Source organism: Herpailurus yagouaroundi, unplaced genomic scaffold (assembly GCF_014898765.1).
Source record: "Herpailurus yagouaroundi ecotype Mexico unplaced genomic scaffold, PumYag 198, whole genome shotgun sequence".
Taxonomy (NCBI): domain Eukaryota; kingdom Metazoa; phylum Chordata; class Mammalia; order Carnivora; family Felidae; genus Herpailurus; species Herpailurus yagouaroundi.
Window position 1 is genome coordinate 11,079,312 of NW_024412429.1, and position 15,699 is coordinate 11,095,010.

At 40.9% G+C, this 15,699-nt stretch overlaps 1 protein-coding gene across 10 annotated transcripts in view; it reads right to left on the reverse strand.

Moving 5' to 3' along the window:
- ARID1B (AT-rich interaction domain 1B) overlaps positions 1-15,699 on the reverse strand; it is a 457,423-nt gene that overhangs the window by 304,588 nt on the left and 137,136 nt on the right. For all 10 annotated transcript variants that reach the window (XM_040448795.1, XM_040448794.1, XM_040448793.1 and 7 more), the window contains one exon: positions 12,180-12,329. In XM_040448795.1, the coding sequence (XP_040304729.1) occupies positions 12,180-12,329 (150 nt within the window). The remainder of the gene's footprint in view (positions 1-12,179; positions 12,330-15,699) is intronic.

Here is a 15,699-nt window from a genome sequence, read left to right on the forward strand (position 1 = left end):
TCCATCTCTTTCTCTCTCTCTCAAAAAATAAGCAAATAAACTGAATGATTAGGTCAACATGTAAATCCTGTGTTTCTACTTTGTGCTCAGTACTGGGGACACAGTGAGGACAAAACAAAGTCCTTTCCCTCATAAAGCTTACATTCTAATGGGGGAACCACAGAAGAAAACAGGGGAAGTATGTAATATGCCACATAGTGATCGGGGCCATGGAGAAAAGGAAAGCATGGTCAAGTGAAAAGGAGAAAGAGGGTTGCTTTGTTGTACACACAGTGGTCAGGGAAGGAGGCTTGCCTGATGAGCTATCATCTGAGTAAAGGCCTGGAAGAAGTAAGTCTTCCTTGGAAGACTTCCAAGGAAAAGCCCTGTGGCCATCTGGAAGAAGAGCCTTCCAGACAGAGTGAACAATAAGTAAAAATGCCTTGAGATGAGCGCAACAAGATGGCCAGGAGGGGATGGGGAGGGTGCACAACCCGGTGGCACCAGGCACCATAAAGCATCTATCTGGCTGCTGTATTCTATAGTGAATAAGGGCACTAGAAGGTGGGGACCAGTTAGGAGCTACTGGAACACTTCAAGTAAAGACATCATGAAGCCTCAGCCCAATATGGTAGCAATAAAACCAGTGAGAACTACTTAGATACTGACTATATTTTGGAGGTAGAATGGGTTTGAAAGAAAGAGATTATGAGGCGCCCAGGGGGCTCAGTTGGTTATGCATCTGACTTCGGCTCAGGTCATGATCTTATGTCTTGTGAGTTCGAGCCCCACATGGGTCTCTGTGCTGACAACTCAGAGCCTAGAGCCTGCTTTGTAGTCTGTGTCTCCCTCTCTCTCTGCCCCCTCCTCCACTCATGTTCTGTCTCTCTCTCTCAAAATAAACATTTAAAAAAATCTTAAAAAGAAAGAAAGAAAGAGATTAAGGAGTTCAAAGTTTCTGTCCAAAGTGTTACAGAAAATCTGAGATAGAGGGAAAATACAGAAGAGCAGGTTTGTGGAGGAAGAAGTGAGAGTCCTGAGTATTGCTTTGGATATACGAGTTTCAAGCCTGTTTCAGAGTTTCAGAAGACATTCATTTGGAGATGCCAAGTAGGAGCTGGGCACACAGTTACAGAATGGAGGAGAGAGGTCCAAGTTGCAGAAATAGATTTAAAAATCATAGCCTCTAGACGGCACTCCAAAGCCAGAAGGCTAAATGAGATCACACAGGTAAGGTGTGTAAAGACAGAAGAGGCTCCAACACTGAGCCCTGACCACAGGCCAACATTTGAAGGTCGGGGAGACAAAGAAAAGCCAGCAAAGGAGAGCACAGAGTGGCCAGCAAGGTAAAAGGAAAGGCAGGAGAGAGTGGCATTCCAGGAAACAAGCAAGAAAGGTGCTCCAAGAAGGAAAATGCCGTCACCTGCATCAAATGCTCCTGACAGGTGACATCGGGAAGCAAGACAATTGCCGGCTGGACTGCACAACAGGTAAAAACATGGGCAGCTTTGAAAAGAGCTGTGTCAGCAGAGTGGTTAAAATAAAAGCCTGTCCGGAGTCAATTCAAAGGATAAGCAGTAAATGGCAACAGTGACTGAATAGAGAACTGTTATTGGTTCGGGTCAAGAAAGGTGGGTTTTTTTGGTCACTCCTATCATAGGTGTTCAACCACGCAAGGCTGAACGCGTGCATGGCATGGTTGAATTCTGATGGGAGTGACCGAAAGGGAAAGTGATGGTGGTGTTAGAGAAGGGACATAGGAAAGCTATGCACACAGAACGTGAGATTTCAGCCAGAATACACCAGAAGGCACAGGGTATGTGCAGACACAGGTTGGTTGGTACATTAAGTTCTCCTGATTGCTTGTATTTCTTCAACGAAGAAGGAAACAACATCACCAGCTCAAAACGCGGAGAGCTGAAGACCGAGGGGAACTTGCAACAGCCCTGGGGCAAGTGGAGATACAGGACACGTGTCAGCTGACATCAGCAGTCATGAACTTAAAGCAGTAAGAGTCTTCCCGTGTCCTTCCCTACCCCATGCCCCTGGAGGAGGCAAGGAGATGGGTTTCACCAGGGTTGCTTAAGCAGGTTTGTAAGACCGGGAAGGGAGGGGACGGCATAATGTAATTAAGAGTAGACACAAAAGAGTAAGGACGGTGACAGACTTGGAATTTTTGCTGGGCAAGGAGGATGGCACGAGAGCTGTGGGAAACAGTGAAAACGAAAGAGCAACCGACTGTGTGTCTCACCAAGCTGAGCCACCCTAGAGACACTCAGAATATCTAATCTGCTCCACGGCTGAAACTGGTAGTTCCTTTTATTTTGTCATTATTGTAGCATCTTTTATGCAATATCTTAAAATATTATACACATTACAGGTTTACTGTAGATCATTTAAAAGACACACATAGGGTCAAAAGAAAAGCTTCAACGGCATAGATAGCATTCTTACTGATTTGCACTGTGTATGTGTACTTCATTTTCAAGTTTAGGATACGTTGCCTCACTTGGCGGTAACTTCCCTTTTTATCAAACAGCTCTGTGAACATGTTACTAAAATGTTCTATACTTTCATTTTATATAATTGCTGTGTGGTAATAAATCTCATGGATTTGAACCCTGCTCATGATTTCGAGTTGTCCATGCAATGTACCTGGAAGGCCTCATTTGCTCAGCAGAGTTCACAGACGGTTACTACACACACAGGTGCTGGCCTCTGACTGTTACACAAGTCTGCTCACATGGACATGTCTGTGTGTTTACTTAGGAAACACAGTAGTTTACTATGAACTACTCTCCACCCTTCCCATTACATTTGGGACATCAGACTGATGTCTGAGATTTTATTAAGAGGCACCTCATATTACATATGAATTTTCTTTCAGAAAAAATAAGGAAGCATAGGAGTTATATGTGTTGACAAGATTTCAAGACAGTTGTCACAAGCTTAAGAAACTCCAGTGAAATGTAGTGGGTGGAGGGCAGGAATGTGAGGTTATCCTACAACATGACAAGATGTTCCACACTACTTTCAAAAGTCCGCCTTTCATCTAGATTTAAACAAAATCACACAAAAAGCTAATTATTTGTTGGAGCTTAAAACTGAACTCCATTTTGCATATAAAAACAAACTATTCTTAAAATAATTTTATTACAGGACACTTGCGTGGCTCCGGTGGTTAAACATCTGACTTCAATTTCAGCTCAGGTCATGATCTCACAGTTCATGGGTTCGAGCCCTGCGTTGGGCTCTGTGTTGACAACGCGGAGCCTACCTGGGATTCTCTGTGCCCCTCTCTCTGCCCCCCCGCCAACTTAGCATGCACACACACACGCTCTCCCTCTAAAATAAATAATCATTAAAAAATAATAATTTTATTACATACTGAAATTTCCAAGACTAAAACTACTCTATATATTAAGGGAAGATTATACTTTGTTTTGTTCAGATTTTGACCAAGAGTTGCCGCCATCTTAAAAGATGAATCACTGCTGACAACCCTGCTGAAGATATTGGAGCTGCCAGGACGCCTGGTGGTCAGAATCGGACTCTTGATTTCAGCTTAGGTCATAATCTCAGGGTCATGAGATCAAGCCCTTTGTCGGGCTCCACACTGAGAGTGGAGCCTGCTTAAGTTCTCTCTCCCTCCCTCTGCCCCTCCTCCACTTGTGCTCACTGACATGCTTGCTCTCTCTCAAAAAAAAAAAAAAAAAATTATATATATATTAAAAAAAAAGACATCAGAGCTGCTAATGCAACATTCTCGTAGCTGCCAAGTTCAGTGACCCCACAGACACATGTAAGTGCCTATGTGTAATCATGCCTAAGCATTTAATTAATATGATAGTTTATTCACATAGTTAGTACATCATTCTGCCTTGCTTCCAATTTTGTGTAGGTAACGTATTATCTACAAACTTTATGTAGCTAACATATTAACTATGAAATTTCCAAAGAATAAAGGAGACGTTAGAAAAATTTCATTACAAAATGGGAATGTACTCTCTGTATGTTATAAACTACTATATTACATGCTTATTATCATTTCAAACTGTGTTAAGGATATCCAAAAAAGAACTAGAAAAATGGAAGAGGACCAGTTCCAGCCATATGGCAGATTAGATATTCTAAATGTCTATTGATTTAAATATCTAAAATACTAAAAAAATGCCTTTTAAACGGATCACAGACTTGGCATGAATGCGATTAAAACCAAAAACAAACAGAAAGTAAACCAAGAACACAGAAAGTAAGAGCGGTACAGTAGAAGCTGGCTTGCTATAGATTTTAACTTTCCATTTCTGGACTATACAGGGAACAGAGAAAAGGAAAAGTCTACGGCCTGCCAAAAGGGCGTAAAATATGAGACCATACATCTCAAATAAATCAGGGACTAAGAGGGGCTATGCCCATTATTGGAGAATATGAAAACCCACTAAAGAGAACAGAAAAATACCTGTCTTGAACTTGATACTCAGAGGTAGGAGGAATTTAAAAATGGCTCCACTGAGAATTAGCAACCACAGGCTAACCTTCATCAGGGTTTCTGGTCAAAATTAACACTTAATGGTGTGGTCTGCAAAAACCTCAAGAAGATAATTCTATGTAAAGTGGTCCCAAAGGCCATCACCACCTGAACCCACTGATCAATCTGAACACCACTACTGTGGGACGACAAAACATTGATGTTTATCCTGATGTAATACACTCACCGCATCACCTATGAGGTACTCAAACCATGTTAGTCAGTAATGATGTGTAACAAACTGCCTGAAACTTGGTGACCTAAAAAGCCACCGGCATGTTCTATGCTCACAAATTTTGTCAGTAAGGAATCTGACCCGGGTGTAAAGGTGAAGGCTGGTCTCGCTCATTGGACAAGCAGGGCTAGAACCACTTGGAGGCTTCCTTACTCACAGAGAGGGTCGTACACCCCTCATTTGAACAGAAACAATGCCCTACATTTTGGGGACATGATTTACCACAACCACACACATAAAAAATCGTTGACCTTACAGGATTAGAGGGGCTAGGTGAACACATTAAGCCGCAGCAAGAGAAAACTCCAAGCCAAGCCATTTCACAAGGCAGTTGACTCAGTTTTCCAACGTGCCAAAGGCTCTAATGGGGATGGGGAAGAAGAAACTGTTCCAGATAAAAAGACTTAAGGACCCTGTTTCCGATTCTCTGTCTCCCTCTCTCTCTGCCCCTCGCCCCTTCATGCTCTGTCTCTCTCTGTCCCAAAAATAAATAAAAACGTTGAAAAAAAAAAAGACTTAAGGACCAAATCAATGGATTACATGTCTTTCTGAATTCTGCTTGGGGGAAAAAAAAAAAACCAAAATACTATAAAGGCATTCTGACAACAACTGGGGATATCTGAACATGACTAGGCTAGTAAGTGCGAGGAATTACGGTGGCACATAGACCCCCACTGTATCATTCTGTTTATCAGCCCAGTAAGAATTTTTGTACAGTAAGACTCAAAATGTGGTTCCAGATGACTCGCGTCCACAGGCAACTGGCAAAAACATACATCGTTCTTTCCTAGGGAACAGAATATAAACCCAGGGACTCGATAAAACTGTCTTCCAAAAAACAAAAAATGAAGGGAAATAAGAAAATTCTTAGAACCAAAAGAAAACAAAAATAATGCACATCAAAATTGGAGACATTCAGCCAAAGCAATACTTAAGAAGAAATTTTTTGGTCTTCTATTTTGCTTCATCAGACAAACATGTTTTGAATAAGCTAAGCATTCACTTGCTTGAAGAAAGAACAGCAAAATAAACATCAGTAAAATGTAAAGCAGGACAGGGGCGCCTGGGTGACTCAGTCCATGAAGCGTTGGACTCTTGATTTCGGCCCCGGTCGTGATCTCTTATTTGTGGGATTGAACCCCATGTCAGGCTTTGCGCTGACAACAGGAAGCCTGCTTGGGATATTCATATCCTCTCTCTCTCTCTCTCTCTCTCTCTGCCTCTCCTATGCATGCACATGCTCTCTCTTCACACACACAAGATAAGTAAACTTGAAAGAAAAGAATATAAAAAAAGGAAGTTATGGATTAAATGCCTTTAACTCTGAATGTCACAGAAATTAATGATGACTATTATATGAACAACCTTCTTAATAAATTTGAAAAACTGGGTGAAATAAATTCCTAATATGTAGGGATATACAAAGTGTTGTGTATACGTATATACACATATATAAATATAATCTATGTATATATAAAGGCAGAAAGCTGACTCAAGAAGAAATTGATTACGTGAATACACCTATATTCACGAAGGAAATAAGATCAAAAGTCAAAAGTCAGGAAAGGGACAAAAGCTAATAATCAAGAGGTATACATTCCTTTATGGTTTTACAGATAACTTCTACCATTCAAAAAACAGATAATTCCAAACTTTAACATAAACTCTTCCAGGAGATTTACAAAGGGACTAGTCTCCAATTCATTTTATAAAACTCCCTAATACAGACACCAAAACCTTACAAGGATAATTACAAGTCAATCTCATTCACGAACACTGTCAAGAAACCTAAAGAGAGATCCACAAACTGAGCTCAGTGATGTATAAAAAGATTAATACATCATGTAGCTGGGATGATTCCAGAAAGCATGTTTGGTTTAATACTTTAAAACAAAAAGACACACATAACATACCCCCAACGATGGATTACAGGAGAAAAACAAAGTGTTCATCTCAATAGTTATTAAAATAACACATAAGATAAATTTTGGCATTCATTCATGATAAAATCCCTTCGCAAACTAGAAAAAGAAAGGTACTTCGCTACCTAGTAGTGGGCAGCCACTAAATTAAATAAACAAGTAAACAAACATTATACTTAATGATAAATGCTGAAAGCCTTCTTTTAAGTCTCAGAGAATACAAGAATGGATAGCCCTGTCCAACAATGCTTTGGGGAAGCTAGTCTGCAAAAAGATAAGACAAGGGAGAATGGGGTGATTTCTTCTAAAAAAAAAAAAAGCAGCTTTGTTTTAAAAATTAAGAAAATCTGAGAGAACCTACATGTTGTTAGAATTAACAAGAATTTAAAGAGCTGCTAAACAAAAAAAAAATTTAACATATAAATTGCACTAGATTTATATACACTGATAACAGTGAGAAGATGAATTTTGAAAAGGACACAATTTACAGTGGCAACAAAAATATAAAATATAGACAACTAATTCTAACAAAAAAGTACGACTGTTCTTTTTGAAAGAATGTTCTAAAGGAAATCAAAAACACCTAAAAACAATGAAGAACTGGAGTACATTAATAGAAGGACCAAAGAGGGGCACCTAGGTGGCTCAGTCTATTAAGTCTCCAACTCTTAATCTCAGCTCAGGTCATGACTGATCTCATGGTTCGTTAGTTCAAGCCTCACATCGGGCTCTGCGCTGATGGCACAGAGCCTGCTTGGGATTCTCTCTCTCTCTCTCTCTCTCTCTCTCTCTCTCTCTCTCTCTCCCTTTCTCTCTGTCCGTCCCCATGTGTGCACTCTCTCACTCTCTTTCTCCAAAAATAAATAAATAAACTTTTTTAAAAAGGGACCCATGAAAAAGAACAAAAACCCCAGAATAACCCCAAACATTATACCTTCGGGAATCCAAGCAAATAATAAAAGGGGCATCTCCAATCAATTGGGGAAAGGTAACTGTAATGGTTAATTCTATGGGTCAACTTGGAAAGTGCTTTTGGATGAAATTAACATTTAAATCAGTGACTTTGGGTAAGGTGGGTAGGCCACCAGTTGAAGCATGAATAGAGCAAAAAGACCAACCTCTCCAAGTAATTCCAGGAATTACTTGGAATTGCAGTCCAGCAGACTGCCTTCAGACTTCATCACCACCATCAGCTCTCCTGAATCTCCACCTGCTGGCTCACAATGCAGGTTCTGTACTTGCCAGCTTCCATAATTGTATAAGCCAATTCCTTACAACAAATCTCTTTATCCTAACCAAATAGGATATGTGAATATGTGTACACACACACACACACACACACACACACACACACACATTCTGTTTCTCTGTAGAGCCCTAACACAATAGCTTACACAAGAGAAGGCACTTAAAGATCTGGCAAAAAAAAACAAAAAACAAAAAAAACCAAAAAAAACCCAGTTAAGCTGGATTAGGGTAAGTGAAATGTAAAACCGAATCCATGAAAATACTCCCAAAATAACATGGGAGAGTTCCTTTGTAAACTCTGGAGTGTGGAAGGCTCAAACTCACACTTAAAAAAAAAAAATCCAGAGATCTTAAAAGAGTGATAATTTTGACTACATACATACCTTTTAAAATTTAAAAAGCCCCTCTGCAAGATCAAACAAACAAATAAACCATAATTAACGTCAAAAGATGAATGACAAGGTGAGGGAGGGTGGTTGGTAACTCATATCACAGGCAAAGATCCAGTCTTCCTAATATATATAGGTTTTTATTAAATCAACTTTTAAAAGACCAACAATTGAATAGAAAAATTCAAGATAAAAAGGTGTGAAATCACAATAAAAAAAAAAAAGAAATGCAAATGCTTTTAAGTATAAAACATTCAACAGAACTCAAAACAAGATAAATGCAAATTAAAATTACATTATCAGACTGGCAAAAATCCAGAAGCTTAGTAAAAACCATGCTACTGGCACGAGCGTAGGGAAACCGGTACTCTCACACACTGATAGTGTGAGTATACATTGGTACGACCCCTCAAAGGAACGATCTGGCAATATTTACCAAAACTGTAACTGCATACACCCATTGACACACTAGTCCCACTTCCGGGAATTTATCCTACAGATAGACTCGCACATTTACAAAATGATACATATACAAAGTTTATCCTGGCAGTCTCGTTTGAAGTGCAAATAATTTAAACTAATCTGAATGACCATCAAAAGGGAACTGGTTAAATATATCGCGGTGTGTCCATAAAATGAAAGGAAGCTTTCATGAAAGGAATGAAGGGTTACTTTAACGTGCTCCTTTGGCAAGTTCGACAGAAACTACCCTTAAGTGGGTGGGAGAGGAGGACAACAAAGAACAGAAAAGTGTGCATGTAACAGTATGCCACCATTTGTGGGAAAGTGGAGTAAAAATTTAAACATGGAATCTTGGCACCTGGGTGGTTCAGTCAGTTAAGCATCTGACTCTGGGTTTTGGTCACGATCCTGTGGTTTGTGGATCGTGTCGGGCTCTGTGCTGACAGCATGGAGCCTGCCTGGGATTCTCTCTCTCCCTCCCTCTCTTTCTGTACCTCCTCTGCTTGCACACACACACATGTCCTCTCTCTATCTCAAAACTAAACAAACATTTAATAATTTAATACTAAAATACGGTATCTTGCTCTTCTGTATAAACATACTCCAGAAAGATGCAAGATAGCCTACTCACGTGGTTATCTGGGTGAGGTGGGGCTAAACTACTCAGGAGGACTGTGCTGGGAAGCTTATCTGTATCCTTTCCTCATACTTTTTGAAATATACGAATGTATTGATTATTCAAAACATAACACGTTGACAAATGTTAAAGACACAGAGTGAGGTGTCTTCATGGAACCCGAAAATCACTTTTTGTATCAATCCTATTAACAAAAGACACAAAGTATTATTTGCTGACTGATTCCCTAATATAAAAATCAATAGACCACGTTACGCTGTTTGGAAACAAGAAAGTGTACAGAAAAGAATGTTTTGTCTGTTAGGAAATACTGGCTCACTACATTAAATACAGTTGAGCTTCCTGTGGTTTTTAAATGTATGTGAATTCAGAATTACACATTCTTAGTAAAATTCAGCTTCATTTTGAAAATATCCTGTTGGTCATTGTTACGTTGTTTTGGGAGGTGCTAACCATATCCAAAATGCTAACTCTAATTTCCTAGGCAAACTTCCCAAATCTATCTGAACGTCTAACTCCCTAAATACCAAAGTTCTTCCTGTCAAACAAGACCCTCCGATTCAGCCACATAAACGTCTCTGATCTCCACCTCTTTGTCCCATAATGAACTTACCGAAAAGTTAAAAAACATTCTACAGGTGGGGAGTATGAAAACAAGAAAACCTTTGTCCTAGAGTTCAAAAAATGTTTTCTCTCCCTCAGAACATACAGGAATGACAATAATTATATTAGAGAGCCATGGTTCTACATATAGTATTTCCTACCATATAATCTGCCACACTCAAATCAATAAAATAATGGTAGTAGCAAAGCATAAAATAGTCCTAAACCAAGCCCATTAAAATAGTATTCATTAAAATAAGATTTCACCTGAAGTATGCTTTAAATATTTAAATGTGAAGGCTATTAAATAACTAATTGCCACGTGATAGAAGACATCAGTGAATGCTTCATAAAGGAAGTAAATTTGAGCTTGGTCTCCAAGGAAATGCCAGGCGCTCAGAATCCTTAATCAGATTGGTTTTACAATCAGAGATTTATTTTAGCACACCAAAGTAAAATACTAACGTAATCTCTCTATTCAGTCCTTCTTAAATTTTGATGGCATGAGAAAACGTCCTGTGTCTACCAAGAAGTTCAATCAGGTGCTGAAAGCCCTTGAAAAAGCCTAGAACTTTCTATATCATAAACTCAGACACTAGTTTCTCTCACTTAAAAAAACGATATTGGAAGATTATTTAATTCTCCCACATCTTAATACAAGACAAGACCATATAACTGAAATATACATTCCTACCTCCATAAATTCCTTCATCTAGTATCAGAATTTTGAAAACATTTACAAAAAAAAAAACCCACAAGATTCTACAGGATTTCAATCTCTGCTGTTTTAACATGTTTTGTTTAAAGTCATAAACTCTTTAAAACTCTTAAATAGAAGTCACAGGGGAAAAGATTCCAAAGAACCCAAGAAAATACTTAAGAAATCAGCTGAATTAAAATTAAGCTTCAAGGGCGCATGGGTGGCTCAGTCAATTAAGCATCTGACTCTTGACTTAGGCTTAGGTTATGATCTCAAGGTTCGTGAGTTCCAGTCCCTCGCTGGCTGACGCAGAGCCTGCTTGGGATTCTCTCTCGCCCTCTCTCTGCCCCTCCCCTGAGCACATGCAACACGTGCTCTCTCTCAAAATAAACAAAATAAACTTAAAAAAATAAAAATAAATTAAAATAAATTAAGCTTCACATATTTATTTTTTTTAACTTTATTTTATTTTTAGAGAAAGAGAGAACATGAGAGCACGAGAGGGGAAGGGGGAGAGACAGAGAATCCCACACAGGCTCCGTACTGTCAGCGCAGAGCCAAACTCGGGGGCCCAACATCACAAAGCGTGAGATCAAAGCCAAAACCAAGAGTTGGCCGCTTAACGACTGAGCCACCCAGGCACCCCAAACTTCATATATTTTTTTTCACCCTGTTTAGCATCAACAATCTCTTCAACATGCGCAAGCACTTTGAAAACTGAATCATCAATGTCACTGCCTTCCCTCTCCACCCCATGAAAAGAGAAAGAAGGAAAATATGAAATGGAAAGTTACATTTTGACGCATATCACTGGAAGTGCTATTAAACGTGTATCTGGATTCAGAGTAAGAGTCCCGAGCTCACAGAGCCCTTTCCTATCACTCCGTGTCAACCTCTAAAAAACAAGAGGAGACTGAATCATTTCACCACGTGCGTATGTACGATTTTTCTACCGATCACGGGAGCTGAAATACACAGCCCGATAACATAAAAGACTATTTAATGAGGCTAATTTAAACTACACACTGCTCAATATCCTTAAAGTACATGATTCCCTCTAGTATTTTGAAGCGATTATCAGTTCATGAGGTAGCTTAAGAAGAGTAACGTTGCACAGGCAACGGTGTTTGATAGAGTAGCACTTACCATTAAAACAAAAACCCCCAAAAAGCTCAACATGGGAATACCACGTAGGTGCCAACTAGCAAGATGAAATGGTCGATGAAACCATTTTTTCTGAATAAGCGTATTCTTCCCACTCTACAATTTCGAACATCCATCCGTAAACAAACGAGCAGTTCAGATCTGATGTACTTCGGCATTTTCTCAATACTACATCCCCCCTCCCCCAACCACCACCACCACTGAAAACAGACTCTTTCAGGCGGGACGGGAAGACGCGTCAGAGCCCAGTCTGGCCTTGGGACACAGACCTGGAGGGCCGGGCCGGGGGCGGGGCCCAGCGGCTGCGCTCACCTGCTGGGGCTGGTACCGCTGCTGGGGCTGGGGCGGCAGATACTGCGCCTGCGGGGTGAGGTGCGGGGGCTGCGGCTGCTGGTTGTAGTAAGGCTGCTGGCCCTGCTGGCAGTAACCACTCACGCCTTGCTGTCCATACTGAGGCGGCATCTGTCGACAAGACGAGCAAAACACAAGCGAGAAAAGTCAAAATGTGCAATCCAGGGCGGTCAAATACGGTTTCGATTCAGCAACGTGCGGGGGACTCTCGGCTAAGCAACTGAATTCAGTATTTTTAATCTTCCCTCCATTACATAAATCGCTATACTGTCTTCTGGACACAGATTATCAACGAAGTAAAAAGAAAATTTGTTTTAAAAAATATTTCAACAGATATCAAATATTGATAACCTCCTCATACCCCCCCCGCCGGGGGCCCCCCCATTTCCTAATACTGACATTAAAACACGTCAGCCTCTGCTGAGTTGGCACGGTGTAGACTGTACACGTGAAACTAATCAAATGCTGTTATGTTAAGAAAAAAAAACAATTAGCCTCTAAGAAAGTCAAAAGAGCATTATGTTAATCCATTCTCGTGCCAAGCTCAAAATGAAAATGAACTCCAACAGTCCAAGCGCACTTACTACTATTTTGTAGGATGCTTGTGGCTTGGGTACCTGTATAGGGCGTATTTTTGTTTCAACGAAGGTCAAAAAGCCCCAACTACATAGCAGCAGATACTACACCAGTTACATCAGCAATTCTATTTACTGTTCTTGCTAAAAAGAAACTACATCACTTTACAATCAAATAAAACCCTTTTAAAAGACAGTACTATGCATGTAACACAATATAACCAACAACATGAGTTCTTGACGGAAGGATTCGTATCTAATAGTGAGATAGTATTTTCCTACTTGATGAAACACGTAATGGTGTAAAGCAGAGTGCACTACCCTGCAAACGCCAAAGACACAGGCAAAAATGTTCTAGATGAGTCTTCCCTCCCCCATCTCTAATTTGCACGAACCTAAACATCCTTATAATCTTTGCTCATGTAATACACCACGGATGATACTTTTAAATTTTTTTTCAAATGAAACCTCTATTGCCTTATTTTTCCCCTCTAATTGGAAGAGAGAACAACAGAGGAAAAGGAAAACGGGATCAGGATAGCAAAAAGCACTCCAGAGACGAGGATGACCAAGGCACTCTTAATAACAACATGGTCCACCTGAAAACCCCCAGAACTAGAAGCCCATGAGCCCACATACTCAAGGATTCAGTGATCTGTTCCAGACACACGTTTAAAAACGCAATCGCTATAAAATACCAAATGAGGAAAAAGAAGGAATGGTAAAGGGAGAAAAATATTCAACGCTTTGCCTCTAACACCAATTAGCACGGTAATTTGTTAAGACATACAATGAAGAAAAAGGAGAAAAATGCCAAAAGCTAAAGTTCATTTTCTTTCTGACCTGATCTAGATTATCGTCAAGGCCTGTCGACAACAATCATGAACGTTTGGCCACAATGGCTCACAAATGCCTCATCACGCAGACCCTACGTTAGTAGAGCAGACAAGTTTGTGCTGAAAAGCATTTAACTGCACAGTTGAATTCTTTGCTTTTATTTATTTTACAGCTTGATATCTCATAATGAATGTATGTCCCTGCCATAAGCCAAGCCAAAGAATTTCCATAAAATACAACTCCACATGCTAGAATATCGTATACTACCACAACACATATCCTTTCGTTCAGCACCCATATGTTGATTTGATATCTAATACTAGATTTCACACAAGCATCTTTGCAGTTTGATTTGAAGCAGTTAGGATAACACTTTTGCCAGTGTTAAAACTACTGTAAAGCTCAATCAACACAGCCGGCGACTCCCCTGGGAATTGCACTTTAATATGTTGACTTTCTGGTTTACAGAAACCCTTACACACAGTATGAATGTGCCGTTTGGGGAGCGGGGCTCTACTTTCTAAGAAGGACAACAACAGAGCGTGTCGTAGGCAGCGACTAACACTGGAGCAGTCATGCACGTGTTAGACCCTCACGGTCTATTCGAGCTCTCCAAAGGCGGCGGGGGGCAAGTCAGGGTGCAGGGGAGCCCAGGTAGGCTGCTGGGACTACAAGCAAACGTTCAACGGAGCCACGGCCGCAGTCCGCAGAGCACGGCCAACTTCGGAGGAGAAACCATCAAAAACTTCTGCTTGGGAAATTTTACAGCGGTCTTCCACCATTAAACCTATTGGCTCTCCTTTTAGATACATGGGCCTAATTCACCTGGTACTGACCTAACAGGCAGCTCCCCCTCTGAGAGCCGGGGGTGAGGTGATTGATAACATGGGACAATCAGCCTGTCAGTGAGACCTGGGTCCTGGTGCCCATCAACTGAACCCCGTCCCCTGTCCTTCCATGGCAGCCACGTTGAAGCAGAGATCACTAACTCTGTTTAGCTGAAGAGTCTTTGGGTTAGAAACGTGTCAAGTCCAAATCCGAGTCCTACTGTGCCTCACTTGTGTGAACATGGTCAGTCACGTAACCGTATCTGTCTCACACCCCTATCTACAAGATAGGGCCTACTTTCTCTATTAACTCATGTTCCTATTATAACCAGCAATATAATAATCCTACCTGGAATTCTACACAGATACCATTACTTCTTAAACTACAGGTTGCAGTGCTCTCTCTAAAATATTAAGTATTTCCTGAGTTTTTCTTTCAAAATTCAATTTCTAAATCTAACGCCTCAGTTGTCTGGAACTAAAGTCTACGTTCTTTAATCATCAACACTGCTCTTGCTTTAATCAATTCAGAGGCATGGCTTTCAAAGATCTATCATATACTTTTCTAAAATCTTAAGCCAAACAATCACCATCATAAAACATAAATCAGCAGGTTGAGCCAGGATACACTAAAGGCCCCAGAGCCTCCTGCCGAAAGCCGTCTGCACAAACCCCACTGGGTAACTATGGTCTCGCTCTGCCGCCTGCCTTACGTGCCACCCAGGCACCCGGCCATCGCTCACCACTGACCTCCATCCTCAACGGAATCTGCTGAGGACTGAGGAGCCCGTGACACTGGTTAAAAACACGAAGGCCCAGGGGACTCGTCCATGAGGGGAGCGTGGGAGCCGTTACCGCCTCGAATCCTGTAAAATCCATTTTGGCTGCTGAGGGTCTTCTTGCGTACGTCTTGGTTCTCAAACACCTTCAGGAGAAGTGACATCCCCAGAATGTCGGGTGCAAGGGAAATGCAACCAAGACTTCACTGAGGACCAGGGACCAAGTGCCGGGAGCTGAGGTCACGAAGCACTTGTAGCTCAGATCCACCCTTCCCGGGCCAGCCTAACTACACAAGCACAGCCCCAACCGTCTTTCTCATGCCAGTTCCAACTCCATTTCACACGGCAGAGATGGTCTGACTGAGTCAGTAAACCCCTTAATTGGGTGTTGTGTTTACTGTTTGTCCTCATCACTAGACATTAAGCTCCCACATTCACGGAATGTCTCTGGGGAGAGGGCCTG